This window comes from Myotis myotis, unplaced genomic scaffold, assembly GCF_014108235.1.
Source record: "Myotis myotis isolate mMyoMyo1 unplaced genomic scaffold, mMyoMyo1.p scaffold_m19_p_2, whole genome shotgun sequence".
In the NCBI taxonomy this organism is placed as follows: Eukaryota; Metazoa; Chordata; class Mammalia; order Chiroptera; family Vespertilionidae; genus Myotis; species Myotis myotis.
The window spans coordinates 29,867,884-29,888,939 of record NW_023416324.1 but is presented as its reverse complement, the minus strand read 5'-3'; the positions used below and the strand labels follow the sequence as shown (position 1 = coordinate 29,888,939).

Below are 21,056 nucleotides of genomic sequence, written 5' to 3'. Positions count from 1 at the left end.
ATACATCTTTACAGTTCTTTTAGCACTATAATTCCCTTGAAATTAGAATTCTGATCTGAATCATTACTACAGTCTTTGTAATAGCACCTTGGATAGTAGTTTAATGAATGTTCACATACAGAAAGAATGTGATCCTCACAGTAAATATGCAAGATGGCTAGGAAATCTACTCATGTTATCCTTATTAAGCACTTGAAACAGAAGTAGAGTAAACTCTGATGCTATTTCTCAGCTAAAAAGCTCATTTGTTGAGCTAAGGCTCTGGTCTTTTCCTATTACACTACTGACTCAAAAAAGATACTAAGCCTAATTCTCCAACTGAGAGTCTGGCAGGGTAGCCAAAGGAAAATACTTTAGTTATGTTATTTTTTTAAATGTTTGGAAAACCCTAAAATATGGATCTTCATGTGAATATAAAATATTTGTAACCTTTCGGCTTTCTTTTTGTTTTACTGGGACGGTGGTAGAAGGAAAATAAAAGTGCGTCTTAAAAATCCTACACTTGGGCCCTGGTGATGTGGCTCAGTTGGCTGGGCATTATCCCATGCACTGAAAGGTTGCTGGTTCTATTCCTGGTCAGGGCATATGCCTGGGTTGTGGGTTTGATTCCAGGTTATGGGCTCAATCCCCGGTAGAGGGTGTGCAGGAGGCAGCTGGTGGATGTTTCACTCTCACATCAATGTTTTTTTCTCTCTCTTCCTCTCCCTTCCTCTCTAAAAATCAATAAAAAATCATTTAAAAAAATCCTATACTTGGTCATAAGTTACTTAAAATGCAATAAAAACATAAGTTACAAATACAACATCTAAGATTTATACTTAGCTCATGGGAGCGATTCCACTTATATATGTTACTTCATATGATTTTCCATAACATCCAGTATGAGATTATCCCCATTTCACTGATAAGAAAACTTAAAGAGTTAGTTTAGAGAGTTAGTGGGTGATTGAACTAGGATTTTAAACAATCTAGGTCATGCTCTTTACAGTATATTATATTGTTACTTGCTTGCACAAAACTAATCAATAGTCTTCTGATTGATCTCTTTTTACTTCCATTCCACCATATATATGACAACCAGAATAACTTCTAAAATAAAAAGTCAATCATATTGACTCTCTGTTTAATATCTTTCCATAGATTCATGTAGCCCATAGAATGAAATCCACCAAAGTCCTTGGCATTGCTATACCTTTCAAAACCTAAATCCTTTAAGATTTGGCCCTTGACTACTTATTTCTCCAGCCTCATCTACCTATTTTTTCCTTCTCTTTACCTTCCTCCCCTAAGTTATTCTAAATGATCTATAGTCCCTCAACTCATCTATAATGAAGTCCCTTTTCCCATTACACACTCAATTTGTCAAATTACCACTGATCCTTCAAAATTTAACTCAGAAATCAGTGTATCTACTTTTCCTCAGCCTTCTTAGCACTTTTCCCTAATAATAATTTCTTCTGTGCTATATATTTTTTTTTTAATATATATTTTTATTGATTTTTTACAGAGGGAAAGGGAGAGGGATAGAGAGTTAGAAATATCGATGAGAGAGAAACATTGATCAGCTGCCTCCTGCACACTCCCCACTGGGGATGTGCCCGCAACCAAGGTACATGCCCTTGACCGGAATCGAACCTAGGACCCTTGAGTCCGCAGCCGACGCTCAATCCGCTGAGCCAAACCGGTTAGGCTTCTGTGCTATATTGATATCTGGTTTAAACTTAAAGCATTTAAATACTGTATTGTTTATATGCCTCTACAGTCTATTTGACAATGAGGCCCTAATGGATATCTTATTCATCTTTATATCCCTAGGGTCTAATACACTGTCTGATGATAATAGGCATCAGATAAATGTTAATTAAGCTGAATTCAAGTACAATTAGAAAGTACACAAGTATTAAAAAAAACAAGAATTTCAATTTTGCAAAATACAAATGTTTCGAAGGGGGGAAAGAGCCTGAAATCCTTTAACTGAACTGTGTATAACAATGGCAGTTGTCCTGAAGGTCCCTGCTAGCACTTTGTGCCCCAGCTGGGCCTCCAGAAGGTTCATTACTTTCATATTACCACTGTGGCAATTTATTAATGAGCTCAGAGTAAGCAAGATAAATTGAAATGACAGCCCTGGCAACTAACATCTCTTATTTATCACTAGAGCTAGTCTCTCACTAGCAGTGCCATAGATAAAACAATATTTATATAGTATCTTCTAAGAGATACTGCCAATACTGTGACTGCCACTACTGTGACTGGCACTAAGGGAAATCTAAAAAAGTACAGATCCTCATTAGGATAGGCAAAGAATGTGGTCTTTAAAAATAACTCAAAACTGAAAATCACAGATGTCCATTAGAAGTAATGATAAAGGACTCACGTAATCCATTATTTATGGGTTAAATGCCTATCCAGGAATTAAATGAAGTGCCACTGGAGCTCTTCTTGCTTCACCTGGATGCAGGAGGTATTACAACATATGCATGGAATGGAAACTGAGAACCAGTAGTAGGCATTCTAGAAGAAGGAAGGTCTATAAAACTAAAGCTCTACTCCTCCAAAAGTTTTTTTTTTTTTTTTTTTTTTTTTTTTTTTTTTTTTTTTTTTTTTTTTTTTTTTTTTTTGGAGTTTTTTCTTTATTGAGAAACTTAAAGACTTGGATACATCAAATAAAACCAATTTCTGGGGAAAGATCAAAACCCACAACAGGAAAAAAAAAAAAAAAAGTTAACACTGTCTGAGCCGTAGCAGAACCCAGAGAATATATTCTTTTAATTGAAAAATTCTAGGTGCTTCATAATTGACCTTTTGATACAAAATGACCTATTAAATTTGCAATTTGTGGTTCTTAGTGTTGAGGTCCATAGGACAAGCTAGGAAGTCTTCAAACCTTGAGCTGAATTTCATGAGGGGTTATTTGGCTTTTGAATCGTTTTTTCCTTGCCTAAGAGGTAGCAGCAGCAACAGTGCCCACCTTCTGGGCAGCTTCTTTCTTGGCATGATGAGCCTGTAGAACTGCCACAGCTTCATCCACCTTGGAGCGGAGAGACTCGGGGGACTCCAGCATGTGCAGCAGCTCGGAGTTGTCGATCTCTAGAAGCATTCCCGTAATCTTTCCAGCCAGGTTCGAATGCATGGTTTGGATGAGAGGGAACAAACGTTCGCCCAGCATCTGCTTCTGTTCCTGGGGGGGTGCTGCGGCCAGCATGGAGGCGGTCAGGGGCTCCTGCCCCTGCACATGGACCGCAGGCTGGGGTGCCTGCAGAGGTGGTATGGCAGGGTGAGGGCTGCGGACACTGGAGGCATACTTGTAAGGTGCAACAGCCCGAGGAGCAGCAGCAGCCACAGCAGCGCGAGGTGCTAAGTTCTGCACAGCTGTGGGAACACCTCCAGACTGGCAGCTGTCAGTCAGCCCTTGCTGGGCGGCACCAGCCCCACCAAAGTCCATAGCCAAGCGGTCCGGGCACTCAGACCCAGTTGGAGCCAGGTGGCGAAGAGTTGGACGAGGCCCAGACTGGCGTATAGCACTTGGCATTCCTTGGAAGCCTTGAGGTCTCCCACCTTGCTGCCAGCGTGGATTAGGTCTCATCTGTGCTAACTGGTTAGGTGTGTAATATGGAGGCCTTCCCTGAGCCTGTGGAACGGCTGGCACAAAATAGCCACCAGCTGCAGGCTGGAACTGATTTAAGATGGCATTGGCAGGGAGTGCTCTCATTCCGGCCACCCGCTGCATATACTGGTTCGTCAGGTGAGCCTTTCGCTCTTCCTTCCTCTGGGCCAAGGCGACATACAGTGGCTTGGAGCCCACAATGCGTCCATTCATCTCAGTGACTGCTTTGGTAGCCTCTTCAGGAGATGAGAAGCAGACAAAGCCAAACCCTTTGCTTCTCCCATCCTCCAGCATTACCTTAGCACTGGTGATGGATCCGAAAGGAGAAAACTCTTTCCTTAACTTCTCATCATCAATGGTGTCATCCAAGTTCTTAATGTAGAGATTCACCCCCTGATATCGACTAATTCTCTCTTGCTTCAGTTGTTCAAATTTCCGTTTTAACTCAGCCTGCCGTTCCACTTTCTTCTGTGCACGGCCTACAAAAATGACTTTCCCACTGATTTCTTTTCCATTCATCTCTTCCACAGCCTTATTGGCATCCTCGTGTTTTTCGTAACTCACGAAGCCAAAGCCTTTGGATTTCCCAGTGGGATCTCTCATCACCTTGACACTTAAGGTCTTACCAAACTGGCTGAACAGCTCTTTCAGACTCTCATCATCCACCTCTTCCCCAAAGTTTTTGATATACACATTAGTGAACTCCTTGGCTTTGGCCCCAAGCTCGGCTTCCCGCTCTTTTCGAGACTTGAATCTGCCCACAAACACTTTGCGGTCGTTGAGGAGCATGCCGTTCATCTTCTCGATGGCCTTGTCTGCAGCCTCTTGGGTCTCGAAGTGAACGAAGGCATAACCCTTAGAGCCATTCTCGTCACACACCACCTTGCAGGACAGAATGTTTCCAAACGCAGAAAAAGTATCATAAAGTGCCTTGTTATCTATAGATTTGTCCAAGTTCTTGATGAAGACGTTTCCCACACCCGATTTTCTCAAAGAGGGATCCCTTTGAGACCACATGATGCGGATTGGCTTTCCCTTAATCACATCAAAGTTCATAGTATCCAAGGCCCGCTCAGCGTCGGCCGGCTGCTGGAAGTTGACGTAGGCATAGCCCAGGGAGCGGCGGGTGATCATGTCGCGGCAGACCCGGATGGACAGCACAGGCCCCGCAGGGCTGAACTTTTCATACAGCATGGCCTCGGTGACGTCCGAGTGCAGGTCGCCCACGTACAGGGAGGCCATGGGGTAGCTGCTGGCGGCAGCGTTCATCTCCCCAGCCCCCACGACCCCAAGCCCCGCCAGGACTCCTTACGAGGACCGCACCGGACAAAAGGGGATCTTCCCGGAGCGGGGCCCGCGCCGCGGCTCACAGGTGGCAGCGCTGGCGTAGGCTCGGCGGCGGGAGGCACCGAGCAGGTCGGGGGCGGCTGGCTCGCTCGCTCGCGACTGCGGGGCCGCAGACAAAAGGCTCTCAAAAAACAATATGGCCCTCCCGGGGAGTTTGTAATCTCCAGCTCCCAATTTCCAAAATAGATGTGTTAATAAAAGGGGGACTTCCCTCCCAATTACAAAGATTCTCCAGGAGCCAGGCAAGCGGCGCCCACGCGGCCTCCGGGGTACGCGTTTCTCGTTAAATATAGGCCTCGGGCGGCTGGCGGTTTAAGATTACAGCAGCCGGGGACGAGGGATGCAAAATATTTGTCGGTGTCGGCGCGGCAAGCCTGGGGGGCCGAGCGCGCAGCCGCCTTCACGCCGGGCCGCGAAGGGCAGCGCGGACACGTGGTGCGCGGGGCGGACGGCGCGGGGGGCGGGGGCGCGGGGCTGCCACGCGGCGCGGGCGGCGGCGGCGGCGGCGGCGCGGAGGCGCGTGGACGCGGGCGGCTCACCACCGGACCGACAGACAGGGACCGACGGACGCCCAGGTGCGGCGGCGGCGGCGGGCAGGCCGGAAGCGTGCACAAGTGACTTCCCCGCGGGTTCTCCGAGGAGGATTCGCTTTTTCTTTCTCTCTTTTATTTTTCTTTTTTTTTCAGATTTTAGAGCGTTTTCGAGTTTTTTTTTATCTTTTTCTCTTTTTTTTCCTTCAGGCTACTGAGCCCGAAAGCGGGAGAAGCTGCGGCGACCCGGGGCGGAGAGAAAAGTTTTTTTTTTTTAAATATATTTTTATTGATTTCAGAGAGGAAGGGAGAGGGAGAGAGAGAGAGAGAGAGATAGAAACATCAATGATGAGAGGGAGAAACTAAGATGGCGGCATAGGGAAACACCGAAATTGCTGCCTCCTACAACAACTTCAAAACACAATAAACAGACAAAACGGACATCATCCAGAACTCACAGGAAGGCTGGCGGAGTGGACATTCTACAACTAGAAGGAAGGAGAAAAGCACATTGAGGGTCAGGAGCTGCGGAAGTAAAGTGCAAAGGTACGGAGGCTCGAGAGTGCGCGGAAAGGGGCTGGTACCTGAGGACGCAGCTGTCTTTTTGAATCGGGAGGGAGTCACAAGCTCCCGACTGCTCTGAACTCCGGTTCCGGGAAGTCTCTGGGGACCCAGGACTTATACGGGGAGAAACTGGACTGTCTGGCAGTGGGCAGAACTCGGAACTCGAGGGCGGCTTTCCCTCAGAGGTGCTTGCAGCAACTGGATTGTCAGGACACTGAGACACTCTCGGCCCCTTAGGGCAGGGCTGAAAATCCGCCATAGTTCCTCGATCCGCCCTTTGATTCCCTGAGACCCCACCCCACCCAGGCTGCGGCAGAGGCTTTTGCATATGAATGCTCTGGCCCTTTGCAACCTGAAAATTACCTAACAAATTGCAGCTGGGCCACAGACCCAGAACTTCCAAGAGAAGGCCCAAGGTCCCACAGCAGCTTGCATTGCTTCACAGCTGGGCCTCATCAGGGCATCTCCAAACTCCAAAAAAAGGAAGGGGAATCTGCAGTTCTCTTCATAGCTCCTGCTGGGTAACCTCCAAGAGCCAGTGTACCCAGTGGTCAGAGGGGGACCATCCGGATTACAACTCCTCAGATCCATAAGGGACACACCCAGGGGGCAGACTCAGTGAGCACCAAAGCCCCATTGAAGCAAGTCTTGCCCCAGAAGGGTGTCTTCAGCACAGAAGTTCTCCCACTGCAGACACAGCCGATTCTCACTGCCAATTGGCCTGGAGGTCAATTCCTCCCAGTGATCCTACAACAATCAAGGCTTAACTACAACAAGACTGTGCACAAAGCCTACAAGGGGGTGCACCAAGAGTGTCCACCTCAGGTAACTGGGGAGGCTGAGCCACTGGGCCCTACAGGACACCTAGCACACAAAACCACTCTACCAACACAGGGAAGCATAAAAAATGCGGAGACAAAGAAACAGGTCACAAATGACAGAAATGGAGGAAAGCAAACGACTGGATATAGAGTTCAAAACCACGTTTATAAGGTTTTTCAAGAATTTTATGGAAACCGCCGATAAATTTAGTGAGACCCTCAAGAAATCTAGTGAGACCCTCGAGGATATGAAAAAGGACCAACTAGAAATTAAGCATACACTGACTGAAATAAAGAATAATATACAGAGATCCAACAGCAGACAAGAGGATCCCAAGAATCAAGTCAAAGATTTGAAATACAAAGAAACAAAAAATACCCAACCGAAAAAGAAAAAAGAAAAAAGATTCCAAAAATATGAAGATAGTGTAAGGAGCCTGTGGGACAACTTCAAGCATACCAACATCAGAATTATAGGGATACCAGAAGAAGAGAGAGGGCAAGATATTGAAAACCTATTGCCGGGGTCCAACCCCAGCAGGTCCAGGGGTCCCCAAAGGTGTGGACGGAGTCGGCGAAGAAGGAAGGGCACGGAGACAGTGTTCAGTTGATCAGCAGCCTAGCCAGGATCTCCAGCCAGGATCTCCAGCCAAGTTCTGGTCTGGATCTCCAGCGAAGTTCTGCTTAGGATCTCCAGCCAGGTTCTGTGTCCATGTTGTCTTGCTAGGTTCTCCAGCCAGGTTCTGTCCAGGTTCTCCAGCCAGGTTCAGTAACCAGGTTCTAGTCAGGTTCTTTTGCCAATTTCTGTAGTCAGGTTCAGTCCAGGATCTTTTGCCATGTTCTCTCGCTAGGTTCTGTCTCTAGGTTCTGAGGCCAGTTTCTGTCCAGGATCTTTTGCCATGTTCTCTCCAGCGAAGTTCTTCTGTCTCCAGAGAATGTTCTGTGTAGGTTCTGTGCCTAGGTTCTGTCTCTCAGTTCTGTGTTCTAAGTTCTGTGTTCTAAGTTCTGTGTTCTAAGTTCTGTGTTCTAAGTTCTGTCTCTTGCTGTCTTATTACATCTGTATTTATACCAGTTGATTCAATCCTATCAATCTCTATTACAAAGGTTAGGGCGTTTCTTATCTCCATTCCAGGGAGTAAAGATTATGTAGCTTAAGCATGATTGTTCGTAGTTAAAGTGATTAATTACCCACCTGGCACTTAGTTAAGAGGTTTTATTCCCTCCCTAACTTCAGGGGAAAATCCATACTTGGGGAAACAACCTTTCTCAGAGACCTTGGTTAAAACACATAGTGCCAAGAAGGTGAGCAAACATTTTAAGGACAGTATGCCATATATGCCAGGTCCCTTGAAACAGCAAGGATGGATCGGCTCCCGGCAACCTATTTGAAGAAATCATGACAGAAAACCTCCCCTACCTGGTGAAAGAAATAGACTTACAAGTCCAGGAAGCGCAGAGAACCCCAAACAAAAGGAACCCAAAGAGGACCACACCAAGACACATCATAATTAAAATGCCAAGAGCAAAAGACAAAGAGAGAATCTTAAAAGCAGCAAGAGAAAGAAACTCAGTTACCTACAAGGGAGTACCCATACGACTGTCAGCTGATTTCTCAACAGAAACCATGCAGGCCAGAAGAGAGTGGCAAGAAATATTCAAAGTGATGAATGCCAAGAACCTACAACCAAGATTACTTTATCCAGCAAAGCTATCATTCAGAATTGAAGGTCAGATAAAGAGCTTCACAGATAAGAAAAAGCTAAAGGAGTTCATCACCACCAAACCAGCATTATATGAAATGCTGAAAGGTATTCTTTAAGAAGAGGAAGAAGAAAAAGGAACTCTTACCATTTGCCACAGCATGGATGGAACTGGAGAGCAGATAAATACCACATGATCTCACTCATTTGTGGAATATAATGAACAACATAAACTGATGAACAAGGACTGATCCAGAGATGGAGAGGCATTGATTGGATTGTCGGGCCTTGGAGGGAAGGTAGGGGAGGGTGGGGGTAAGGGGGAAAGATCAACCAAAGGACTTATATGCAAGCATATAGGCCTAACCAATGGACATGGACAACGGGGGGGGGGCGGGGTGAGGGCATGAGCGAGTGGGGGGTAGGGGGTAACGTGGGGATAAGGACACATATGTAATATCTTAATCAATAAAAAATATATTTAAACAACAAAAAAAGAGAAACATCAATGATGAGAGAATCATTGATCAGCTGCCTCCTGGAGGCCCCCTACTGGGGATCAAGCCTACAACCCCGGCATGTGCCCTTGACTGGAATCGAACCTGGGATCTTTCAGTCCACAGGCCGACGCTCTATCCACTGAGCCAAACCAGTTAGGATTCCAAAAGTTTTTGAAGGCCCCTTGGTACCAAGGATCCCTACCAATGATTTAAGGCTACTCTCCTGAGATAAAGGCAAATCATAAGTTGTAAACTTTGTAGTGCAACTAGACACAAATATGATTTAAAAGAAGAAAGAGAAATGGTATGAAATCCTAGCGATATAGATACCACATACACTCACCATCTTTCACTAATGACTATAGTACCTCCAGGTTAACACCCGTTTTTGGCTTCTTAGGGCTGGCATTAACAAAGTACCATATATTGGATGCAATAAACAGAAATTTATGCTCTCACAGTTCTAGAGGCTAGAAGTCTGAAATAAAAGTGTTGCAGGGTCATGTTCTCTCTGAAGTCTGCAGGAAAAGATCCTTCCTTGCCTCTTTCAGCTTCTGGTAGCCCCAGGAAACTAATACAGATTTTGGTACTGATGAGTGCTGCTCTAACAAAAACTTAAAAATGAGGAAGTAGCTTTGGATCTGAATAATAAGTAGAGGATTGATAGAGAAAACCTAGACTGCACTGAAGAGATGGTAGGCAGAAATATGAACACTAAAGGTGCTTCTAAGTGAGCCTTTAAAAGGAAATGATGTCCGGTCAAGGGCATGTACCTGGGTTGCGGGCACGTCCCCAGTGGGGGATGTGCGGGAGGCAGCTGATCGATGTTTCTAACTCTCTGTCTCTCTCCCTTCCTCTCTGTGGAAAATCAATAAAATATATTTAAAAAAAATAAAAGGAAATGATGAACATGTTATTAGATACTGGAAGAAAGACACTTCTTGTAACAGCGGCAAAAAACTTGTCTGAATTGTGTTCAGCCATTGAGTGAACTTGTATGTGATGAACTTAAGATATTTAGTTGAGGAAATTCTAAGAAAATTGTTTACATTGTGATCTACTTTTTCCTTGGTGCTTATAGTAAAATATGAGAAGAGATAAACTGTTAAGTAAAAAGGACCCAGCACTTGGTGATTTGGAAAATTCTCTGCCTATCCAGACAGACAGCGTGCTCTGAAGACAGGGCCAAGGGTGTGGCTGGACAATCATTTGTCTGACTCATGGATATAATCAACCACTACAGAAGTTAGAAATAGATATGGGTATATACACATGGTTACCCAGGAAAAATCAAAATAGAGATATGGTTATATATACATGATTACCCAGGAAAGATCTGCAGAGGACCCTCTTGTCAAATGGTTTGGGCCCCATGAATTATATGAGAGACTGACAAGGTTTTTGAGAATTTCATACCAGCGGAAGTGCTTCCAGCCTGGACTGAAAGGGAGAGAGAAGAAAACAAAATAAAGGAAGAATAACACCAAGGGCAGCACCACAGATGACTGAACCACTGGGATCCTCTTGAGCTAAAAGGGTGGGGCTGTCCCAGCAGGACAGAGGACAGAGCATCCAGACAGGATTATCCCAAGCCTTGCAATTAAACGGAATTTGCCCCATGTGTGGAATTTGCTTTGGACTAGCAACCATTTTATTCCTTCCATTTTCTCTCTTTCCTAACGGAAATAACTTTCCTATTCCTGTGCTACCATTATACCTTGGAAGCAGATAAGTTGTTTTCTAGGTTTCACAGATCCACAAATGGAGAAGAATTTTCCCCTCATATAGACCATACCAGAGTTCCACCCATACCTTATTTAGATTATTTAGAACAGCGGTTCTCAACCTGTGGGTCACGACCCCTTTGGCGGTCAAACGACCCTTTCACAGGGGTCGCCTAAGATCATCCTGCATATCAGATATTTACATTACGATTCATAACAGTAGCAACATTACAGTTATGAAGTAGCAACAAAAATAATTTTATGGTTGGGTCACACATGAGGAACTATATTTAAAGGGCCAGAAGGTTGAGAACCACTGATTTAGAAGATGAGATTTTTGAGTTAATTACATTTACATGAGATTCTGGACCTTAATGTTAGACTACGTTAAGACCTTGGGGAATGTTGGGATAAAGTAAATGACTTTTGCACATGGGAAGGACCATGAATGAATTGAGGGGACAGGGCAAAGGGTAGACTGGTATGTGTTGATCTGTGTTCCCCAAACGGTATACTCTTGAAACCTGTGAATGTCCTAGATGGTGATGTGCTCTGATTCCATGGAGAGAGAGGACAAGGAAGCTTTGGGTTCGGGACTCTCCCAGACTTCACCCTTTGTGTTTCTTCTTTTGGCTGTTCCTGATTTGTATCCTTTATAATAAACCTGTATGGCACTTTCTTGAGTTCTTTGAGTTGTTCTAGTGAATTATTAAGCCCACGGGGTGGGGGTGGGTGTGTGTGTGGGAGGTATAAGAACCCTTCAGACTTGTAGTTATGGCATGTTATACAGAGTTGGTATGCTTTAGGTATATTCTGGAGTAAGACATATATGTATAAACAAACAAACAAACAGAAGATGCTGGTTGTTACTTTTATAGTGGATAAATTCTAAAGCAATTTCATGTGCCTTTGTTTTTTTCAGGTACTAAATACATGCCTGATATATAGCAGCCACTCAAATATTTGATGATTCTCCCATCAGATTTCTTGAACCAAGAGTCTAGAGAATCAAATTCCAGTTTTTATGACTCTCTACAAATTTTCCCTTCTTTGGGCCTCAGTTTCTTCACTGAATAATTGACCTAATAGTCACAGAACCTGAGAGTTGTAAGAAATTTTAGTGATTACCTACTGTAGCTCCCACTTGCCTAAATCACAGAACCAGTGAATGGCAGACGAGAACTTGAATTTGGATTCAATCACTAAGCCATAATTCTTTCCACATATCATGCTGCTAATAAGGTCTCTTTCACCTTATTACCTATGAAATATTGGAGATGGAAATACTGATCTTTAGAATATCATCCAATCCTGAAAATACACTAACAACAGCCTAAGTTCTATCTTTATTAAACAGAAGACATAGAATAAACAAAATTATCAATATTAACCCTAGTTACATTTTAGAGAAATGATAATATAGACAGCAGAGGATTAAAATCCTTTCAAATGCTTAAAAATAGAGAGGCTCTATTTGAATAGTTTCCCTGACTCCATCTTCTCCATAATTAAATGGAATGATAACTGGCCCACAGAACTGGTAGATTGAATTACTACTATTCGGAGCTATCCACTTATCTACTATCTTGGTATCCCTTACTGTACCTCAGAGCACAATGATTTATTGTTGCTGTTGTTATCCAATGGTCTTTTTATAGTATTCTTACTTTATCTGCCTAGAAACTTTCACGCTATTCCTTTCTTTTTGAAACTTAATAACTGCTATTTCTTTGACATTCAAAACACCACTTTCTGAAATAATAAACATGCTTCCCTAAATAATAATGCATGTTAAGTTTTATAAATGTGTTCTGCTGTGGGGAGCCGGCATGGCCATGGCATACTCAGCCTAGGGCGCCTTATGGGCCATGCCAGCTCAGCCTGGTTCAGTGACCCTGAGTGGGGGTGGTGAAAGGCTTAGAAAAGACAGACATGAGAATGAAAGCTGGGTCTCGGTGGGACACTGCCCCTGTGGACAGCGCCAGCACCCACAAGCCGTGTCTTTATTTTATAGCAGATGCCACGAGGCAAAGTAGGGGCATGATCAAGTTGTTTACATCATTCTCGTGGGTTTCAGTCCTACTTCACTACATGCACCTGAACTCTATCACTCAGGCACGTGGGGCCACGTGTTCGGATTATAGGTTCAAGCTTACACCTATAGCTGTTGGCTAATTGTGCTGGGAAGGCTCTGCCCTCCAAGCTGGACTTGCACGTGGCCACGAGAGGACTGTGCGCTCTCATTAGTCCAAGGCTTGAACCTGTCTAAAACACTGTAACCGCGCCCCATATTCTGCCATTTGCTTTATTCACGCAACTTTTATTTGTGATATTCACCCAAGTTACTATATAGGTCTAGTTTATGTATTTTCATTATTGTATGCATTTCTATTAGGTAAATACATCGTAATATTTTCATTATTTTATTGACAGACATTTGGACTAGTTTGAATTTTCTGCTATAATAGTGTTGTATGAATATTTTTTAAAGATTTGAAATTGGCCCTAACCGGTTTGGCTCAGTGGATAGAGCGTCGGCCTTTGGACTGAAAGGTCCCAGGTTGGATTCCGGTCAAGGGCATGTACCTAGGTTGCGTGCACATCCCCAGTAGGGGGCATGCAGGAGGCAGCTGGTCGATGTTTCTAACTCTCTATCCCTCTCCCTTCCTCTCTGTAAAAAATCAATAAAATATATATAAAAAAAAAAAAAGATTTGAAATTGATTTTGAGAGAGAGAGAGAGAGAGAGAGAGAAACACTGAAGTGAGAGTGAAACATTGCAACCTGGGCATATGCCCTGACCAGAAATTTAACTGCAACTTTTCGGTGCATAAGACGATACCCAACCAACTGAGCCACATTGGCCAGGGCTGATGAATAATTTTGTATGTCTCTTTACACATATATTGGAGACTAATTTAATCTGGTTTGGAGACTTTCCAGAAGTCCCTAGAGGCACCTGAAGATAAGACAGAACATCAAAAAATTAGGGTTGGAAGTCTAACATTCTAAACCAGTGATGGCGAACCTTTTGAGCTCGGTGTGCCAGCATTTTGAAAAACCCTAACTTAACTCTGGTGCCGTGTCACATATAGAAATTTTTTGATATTTGCAACCATAGTAAAACAAAGACTTATATTTTTGATATTTATTTTATATATTTAAATGCCATTTAACAAAGAAAAATCAACCAAAAAAATGAGTTCACGTGTCACCTCTGACACGCATGTCATAGGTTCGCCATCACTGTTCTAAACCCTCTAAGACAAATGGTTGTCTGTTCTCCACTCAAATATCTCCAAGAACAAGTATGCTGGCTCTCATGTTTTCTATAACACTTTACAAGATATAAAGACTAAAATAGCCTTTATTCATGTTTGAATATCCCAGAGGAAATTCAATGTAAGTATGAATAAAAGCAATTATAATAAATAAGAAACCACTTAGAGATGTGCCTATAATACATCAATGAGCAACAGACAGTGATTAAAATGAATATACAATATGTACATACTTTAATTTTAAAAGCTAACAAGCTATTATGTAACACATAATACAGAAGGGGAAAAAATAATGCTGCAGCCTTTATATGCTTCAAAATTTAAGGAGCCCTGGCTAGTGTGGCTCAGTTGATTGAAGCATTGTCCCATACACCAGAAGGTGGTGGGTTCGATTCCCAGGAATTAAGGATCAGAGAAGCAAAGTGACCAGCCCTGGGTTCTTTAATAAGAAACCCAGGCTTCTTTACAAATCTAAGTCACTATGGTAGTATAAAAAAAGAACTTGAAATCAGAGCATCTTTAGTCACTTTCTACCAGTGAGATCTTTTATGTTTCTTAACTCCACTAAGCCTATCTACCAAACAAGGTTAATGCAAAGATTAAACTACAAAACAAATCTTAGCACTTATTTTTAAAAAAATATTTTTATTGATTTCAGAGAGGAAAGGAGAGGGAGAGAGGGATAGAAACATCAATGATGAGAGAATCATTGATTGGCTGCCTCCTGCACCCCCATATTGGTGATCGAGCCTGCAACCCAGGCATGTGCCCTTGGCTGGAATCGAACCTGGGACCCTTCAGTCTGCAAGCCAACACTCTATCTACTGAGCCAAACCAGCTAGGGTTCTTTTTTTAAATAATATATATTATTATTGATTTCAGAGAGGAAGGGAGAGGGAGAGAGAGATGGAAACATCAATGAGAATCATTGATTGGCTGCCTCCTGCAAGCCCCACACTGGGGATCGAGCCTGCAACCCAGGCATGTGCCCTGACCAGGAATTGAACCGTGACCTCCACGTTTTTAGGTCAATGTTCAACCACTGAAACACGCTGGCCAGGCTTAGCACTTATGTTTTTAACCTAAACTTGGCCTACATAGAAACATTTCTGAATGTGAAATGTCTTCCTTGGTTTTAATCAATGCTTAAAAATTTTACAGTTAGGAAACAGGTAGTGAGAGAGGATGTGCTATCTATACCTCCCTAGTATATCTAGAAACAAGTCCAAACTCCATAGTTTCAGGTCTTTAATACGATGGCCCCAGCCCATCTCCTTAGCCACATTTCTCACAACTAAGTTACACAAATACAATACTCAAACCTATGGCAACTAACATTTTTTAACAAACATATCTTATACTTTCCCTACTTGGTATCTTCACCTAAATCATTAAATCTATTGAAATTTGTTCTCCAAGACCCAAATGAAATTCATCTTGAGTGTGATGTCTAACCTTGTTTCCAAATGTTGAAAATGATGGCTCCCTCCTCTGAATTCCTATATCACTTTGCTTTTATCTCCCGTACTTATTGCCTTATAATTTAGGTTGAGCATGAAAAAAATCTTTCTCCCAGCAGAGGTGAAGTCCCCTAAAGGTAGTTGGAAGAGAACTAACATTTTAACAAAGCACCAACTGCTTCTCTAGTAATTACGCACACACACACATTATTTTTATAATTTTTGTGACATCCTATGAAGTAGCAATTTATTTTTTAAAGATGAGGACACTGAAAGTCGCAGAGGTTAAACAATTTGCTTATAGTCCTAAGGCCAGTAAGTGACATAGTCCAGATCAGGGGTCCTCAAACTACAGCCCACGGGCCACATGCAAATACAAATATTGTATTTGTTCCCATTTTGTTTTTTTACTTCAAAATAAGATATGTGCAGTGTGCATAGGAATTTGTTCATAGTTTTTTTTTTAAACTATAGTCCGGCCCTCCAACGGTCTGAGGGACAGTGAACTGACCCCCTGTTTAAAAAGTTTGAGGACCCCTGGTCCAGATAGATCTGATTGTTTCCTATCTACCCACTGATCATCAGTAAAAAAACCTCCATTGCCTTTGCCATTAAGTATTGGCAGAAAAGATTTGACATAGAGTATTTGCCCTCCTATTTTCCAAGATCAAGAAGAGACTCTTCAGAGCAAACAGAGTGATTAACATGAGTCCCAAATAAAGATGAAGAGATCAGAAGTCTGCTTCCAGGAAAGAAAAGTAAAAACAAAAACAAAAAAAACACACCACTTTATTCTTCCACTCTTGTGTTTAAAAACTCCTCCTCCTTTGAGGTTTATGCCATCTGGCTATACCACTACCCTTCTCATCTGTTATCTACCACCCTCTCAATGAATCACCTATATTCACTGCACCTGGGTCACAATATTCTCTCTTCCCCACATTCTAGTCTAGCATCTTAAATCACTTCACAATCCACACAGAAGACTCATTTAATAAAAGAGCCTCAGAGTTCCTTGTCATACTCAGCTTCACTGACCTTCACCTCTGCTGTACTTCAGCTACCCACACAGAGACCTATAACAGCTCCATATCAGACAATTTAGCTCCAATATTCCACTTTCTGACCAAAACCTCATTTTTTTCTAACTTACTTCCACCACATTTATTCATTGACATAACTCAAGAACTCACAAAATCTTCAAGTCCAAAAGTAAATTCATCATCCAGTTTCCTGTCTCAGTTAATGTCACCACTACCCACCTAGTCACCCTGACAAAAACCTGGGTAATCGTGCTGGACTCCTCACTCTGTCATCTGCATATCCAATCAGTCATAAAGCCTCCATTCCTTTCTCCTCATCCCTGTGACCACATTTCAAAGATGTTATTCAACCATGTCTGATAAAAACCTTTCAGTGATTTAAAAAATATCCCTCACTAAATTAATTTCAAGATACTCATTCATACAAACTCTACCATGATATGGTCTCTGCCTGTATTTCTAGCCTCACAATTTACCACTTACGTCTTCACTGTTATACTCTTAGCAGTCCCAAACTGCTTGTGATTATCCATGCAAGCTATTCCTTTTCTCACATTGATGACTTTCCTCAAGCTGTTTTCTCTGTTTGAAGCACACGTTTCATTCATCTTTGCCTGACTTACTCCTACTTAACATTTAAGATTTGGGTCAGGTATCATCTGTTCCCAAAGTCTTCCCCAAAGTCTTGGGCTAGCACTCTAACCTTGAGCACTATATGCGTAGCTCTTACCTCTTATTCTGATTTGACCTATTTTAGCATTTAGCACTAAGATTGGAAACGTATCTTATTCTTATTTGCAGATCCAGCTAAACACAATACATGGCATAGTGCCTGACACAACAGTAGATGCATAAATGTAAAGGTTAGAACACGTTCAACTTAAATTTTCAGTGGGATATTCACACCAGTTCTTTCTCATAGTTTTTAGGATTTCCTACTACTAACTCCAAGTCCTTTGAAGGGAAGGAACCAGAGCCTTTCCTGGGTCTGTACAGTTATGTACAGAATGATGTTAAACAAATTTTCATCCAACCTACATGCCAGAAATCAAAAGTTGACAGGTATACTACAAACTTCAAAACCACTAAACAACTTTAAAAATGAACACGTATGAATAAGGATAAAGAACCAATTCTGACTGCTGGTATGTACTTGTCTATGTTATGGAAACAGCAAAACGTTGCTTAGAACTAGAACGGGGTCCCAGATACAAGAACTTGGCATTTTATCTACAAGGCCATCACAGCTCTTCTGAGCTTAAAAATTACTAACCAACAGGCATGCTTAAGCAGGAGTTTTAGACCTTGGTAAAAGACCCTTTTTGAAAACTTAACCCCATACCAAGGCTAAGTAATGAAAAAGCAAGTAAAAATCAACGCTGGTCAGTGAGCAACAAAAAACCTTTTTCATAGTCATTTTGGGCCTTCTGCTGGCAGTTAGAAATAGAGCATAAAGTTCAATATAATAAAGCATTTCCCTTTCCAACTAAATATTCAATTGCAGTTCGGCACCAACTAGGTTTCAATCCTTTTTCAGAGTAAAAAAATTAAACTCTTCTATTTGCATGGTGCATTGCGACACTTTGATGTACATTAGCTCATTTAATAAAGTATTTATAGACATTTAAAAAATGAGGGAAAACCCAACATTTCCCACAAAATAGAATGTCTTTAATTTGTTTGAACAAACAGTACTAGATGTCCCCCCCCCTTTTTTTAAGATCAAAACAGCACAGAAATGAGGAAGGAACTAGAGCATTTTTATTTAAACAGGTCAACCCTTGGCGCCAAGGAGCTTCTTGGAGAAACTTAACACTTGCTCATCCACATTAAGAAGCCCTCCTTCAAAGGGGATATCGGCAAACTGCAGATCGTTCAGAGGAGGGGTCCGAGCACCACAACGTCTAATAACCGCGTGAAGGAACTGGAATGAGTGAGGACATGAGTCCAGGAATATGACTGTTATCTCCAGGTATCTTGCAGAGTGTCCGCAAGGAAAAGGGTTTCCTTGGGGAGAGACTCGTTTCCCATCACTGGAGGAAGTGTAAAAACAGGTGGGTCGAAATAACACGGCAGGGTTTGGGATTTTTCAAAGCTACGTGGGCATGGGATGGGAGAAAGGGACCCCAGATGACCTTTCACTTCCCGTCCAGTCTGGAGGTGTTCTGGGCTTCGGCCATCTCCTGGAAACGCTGTCATTCCTCTCAGGGCTGGCCCACAGCACTGGCAGGTGTCCGGCCCTCCGGCACCTTGCTCACCTGGGTGCCCAGCGCCCCACCCCTACCCCCTGGTCGGCGGCACGAAACTTACACTCCCCGCCCGCGTCCAGCGCCACGGTGAGTTGTCGGCGCAGCTCCCGCCGCGGGACCAGCCGGGAGGACGCGGCGGACAGCTCCGGGCCCCTCGCACCGCCGACCTCGGTCCTCGGCCCGGGCCGGACCCGGACCCGGACCCGGACCCGGACCCACAGCATCTCTCGGCTCTGGCGTCCGCGCGCACCCACAGACGCGGCGCGCAGACTGACAACCGCTCTGACTCCCCGCGCTCGGCTCAAAGCCGACCCCAGCCCCTCGGGCCTGGGCAGCGCGGCTCTCGCACCCACCGCCCCGCGATGCCGAACCTCCAAAGGTCCCTCTGTCCTTGGGTTCCCCGGGCCGGGACCCCCTGCTGCGTCAGGCCGCCGGCGGGACACGGGGACCCGCCGGCCCGGCCGCAGATGCAGAACCGGCCACCGGACTCCGGGCCGCGCTGACGAGGTGGGCAAGGGCCGCGACCGCGCTCGGACCACCGACAGGCCGACCGGCCCCGACAGACACAGCCAGACAGCCGGGTCCGGAGGGGCGGGAGCCGAGGGCCGGCAGGTCCCGCCGCCGCCTCCCCGCCCAAGCCGGCCCTGGTCCCCTAGGCCCCTCAGGCAGCGGGCTGTCCCGGCTGGCGGAGGCGGCCGCCGAGGCGCTTACCTGCGGACGCGGGGCCGCACGGGCCGCTCACTCCCTTCCCGCCGCCATGTTTCCCCTGCGCAGGGAGCGACGGAGGACGCGAGAGGGGCGGGTGGGGGCGGCTCCGAGGGCGGCCGGCGGGCGAGCGGTTGGGGGCTCGATCCGGGCAGCGGCGCTGAGGGGGCGGGCGGGGCTGCCTGGGGGCGGGGCGGCGGCTTCCAGGCCCCGCCCCTCCCCGCGCGCCGCGAGGTGGCGTGCGCCTGGGCCGTTAGGCGCGCGCGCGGCGGGGGCGGTGGGGGCGGGGCGCTGCGGGGAGGGCGCCGCGGGGCGGCCGGTCCCAGCCAGCGCTGGCGGCCTCTCGCCTTCCGCCCGGGGTCCCCGGTTCCGGCCTTTGACCCACTGTCCTCGCGGCGCCTCCACTAGGGTAGACCCAGCCCTGAAGAGAGCGAGGGACTCGGGTTCAAGTCCCGGCGCCGCGGGCCCCCCTCCCCGAGGCCACGCGTGGGCCCAGGGGGGAGACGACAGAAACCGAGAGCGGCCGGGTCTCGGCCCCACTGGCCGGCTGACGGGAGGCGCCGCCTCGCTCAGGACCAGCTGCCTGAGGGGTGACCTTGGGCGCGGAACCTCGCACCTCCACCCGGGCCCTCACCTCTGACGAGGCCGCACTTAACCCAGGGCATGGGGGAGGGGGGAGGATAGAATAAGTCCATGCTCGTCAAGCCCCCGGAACCGCGCGGGGATCTAGAAAGTAAATGCCCAGTAAGGATGAGCCCCGCGGTCTTCCATGTCTTTCATAAGCGCACACGGTCGTTTTTGGGCCCGTAGCACCCCTTGCTGCACTTTCCTGGGTGACGGCCCCCTGCACCCCGGGTTGGCCCTGTTTCCGCGGCGAGGAAACCAGCGTGGGAGGTGAAGCTACTTGCCCAGGACCCCCCAGCCGAGGGGGCTCGCCTCCAGCCCCGCGGACCTGCGAGCCGAGCTCTGCCTGCAGGGAGGGGCCTCCGGCTGTTCGGGCGGCCAGAGGGGGCCACCCCGGGTCAGACAGATCCACCCACCTCAGCTCTCCAGCGAGTCTGCAAGGGGGAGCTGACTTCAGGCAGAGGAAGGGGTGTTTGCAAAGGCATGGAGGCCGGATACCGGCTGGTTGGCTGCTGTGACCGGTGGAGAGGGGTAGAGGAGGCACTAGGAGGGGATGCTGCTGAAGATAAGCAGGGAAAAGGCAGCCGGAACGTGGAGGTCCTTGTATGTCTAGGATGACATTGAGTGCCCTGTATGTCTAACTTAGAAATTGTTCTGTAGGCCCGTGGTTTTCATAGTGTGGCCCCAGAACCCCTGGTATCCCTGCATTCCTTCCAGGAGTCAGCGAGCTCAAAATTAATGTTTTAACAATGTTAAACATGTGCCTCATTTTCCGGCCTCATTCTCTCACTAATGTAAGTGAGGTTTTCCACAGAATATAGGACATAAGATATTGCAACAGATTAAATGCAGGAATGGATAGTAGAATCCAGCTGTCTTTTGTAAAGCCAGGTGTTAAAGAG

General features: G+C 45.6%; 2 protein-coding genes across 14 annotated transcripts in view; both read right to left on the bottom strand.

The window, feature by feature from the left end:
* SCMH1 (Scm polycomb group protein homolog 1) overlaps nucleotides 1–19,660 on the bottom strand; it is a 146,333-nt gene extending 126,673 nt beyond the window's left edge. For 8 of the 12 annotated variants that reach the window (XM_036347224.1, XM_036347231.1, XM_036347237.1 and 5 more), the window contains exon 1: nucleotides 19,537–19,660. The gene's annotated coding sequence lies outside the window, so the exon portion shown is untranslated. The remainder of the gene's footprint in view (nucleotides 1–19,536) is intronic. The other 4 variants (XM_036347225.1, XM_036347227.1, XM_036347232.1 and 1 more) reach the window with 2 other exon arrangements.
* Nucleotides 2,621–5,737, bottom strand: LOC118675076 (polyadenylate-binding protein 4). 2 transcript variants are annotated; one of them, XM_036347244.1, is made up of 2 exons: nucleotides 3,471–5,737; nucleotides 2,621–3,383 (listed from the first exon to the last, which is right to left on the bottom strand). In XM_036347244.1, exons 1-2 carry the CDS (start codon nucleotides 4,874–4,876, stop codon nucleotides 2,942–2,944), a joined length of 1,848 nt encoding a protein of 615 aa, XP_036203137.1. In that variant the 5' UTR covers nucleotides 4,877–5,737; the 3' UTR covers nucleotides 2,621–2,941. The 2 variants fall into 2 exon arrangements, with proteins under 2 accessions (XP_036203137.1, XP_036203136.1); XM_036347243.1 differs by having other exon boundaries at nucleotides 2,621–5,737.
* Nucleotides 19,661–21,056: the final 1,396 nt, after the last annotated feature.

What these genes read in the sequence shown, in the direction of transcription:
- LOC118675076 (XM_036347243.1), bottom strand. Translation starts at nt 4,876, where the DNA reads ATGAACGCTGCCGCCAGCAGCTACCCCATGGCCTCCCTGTACGTGGGC.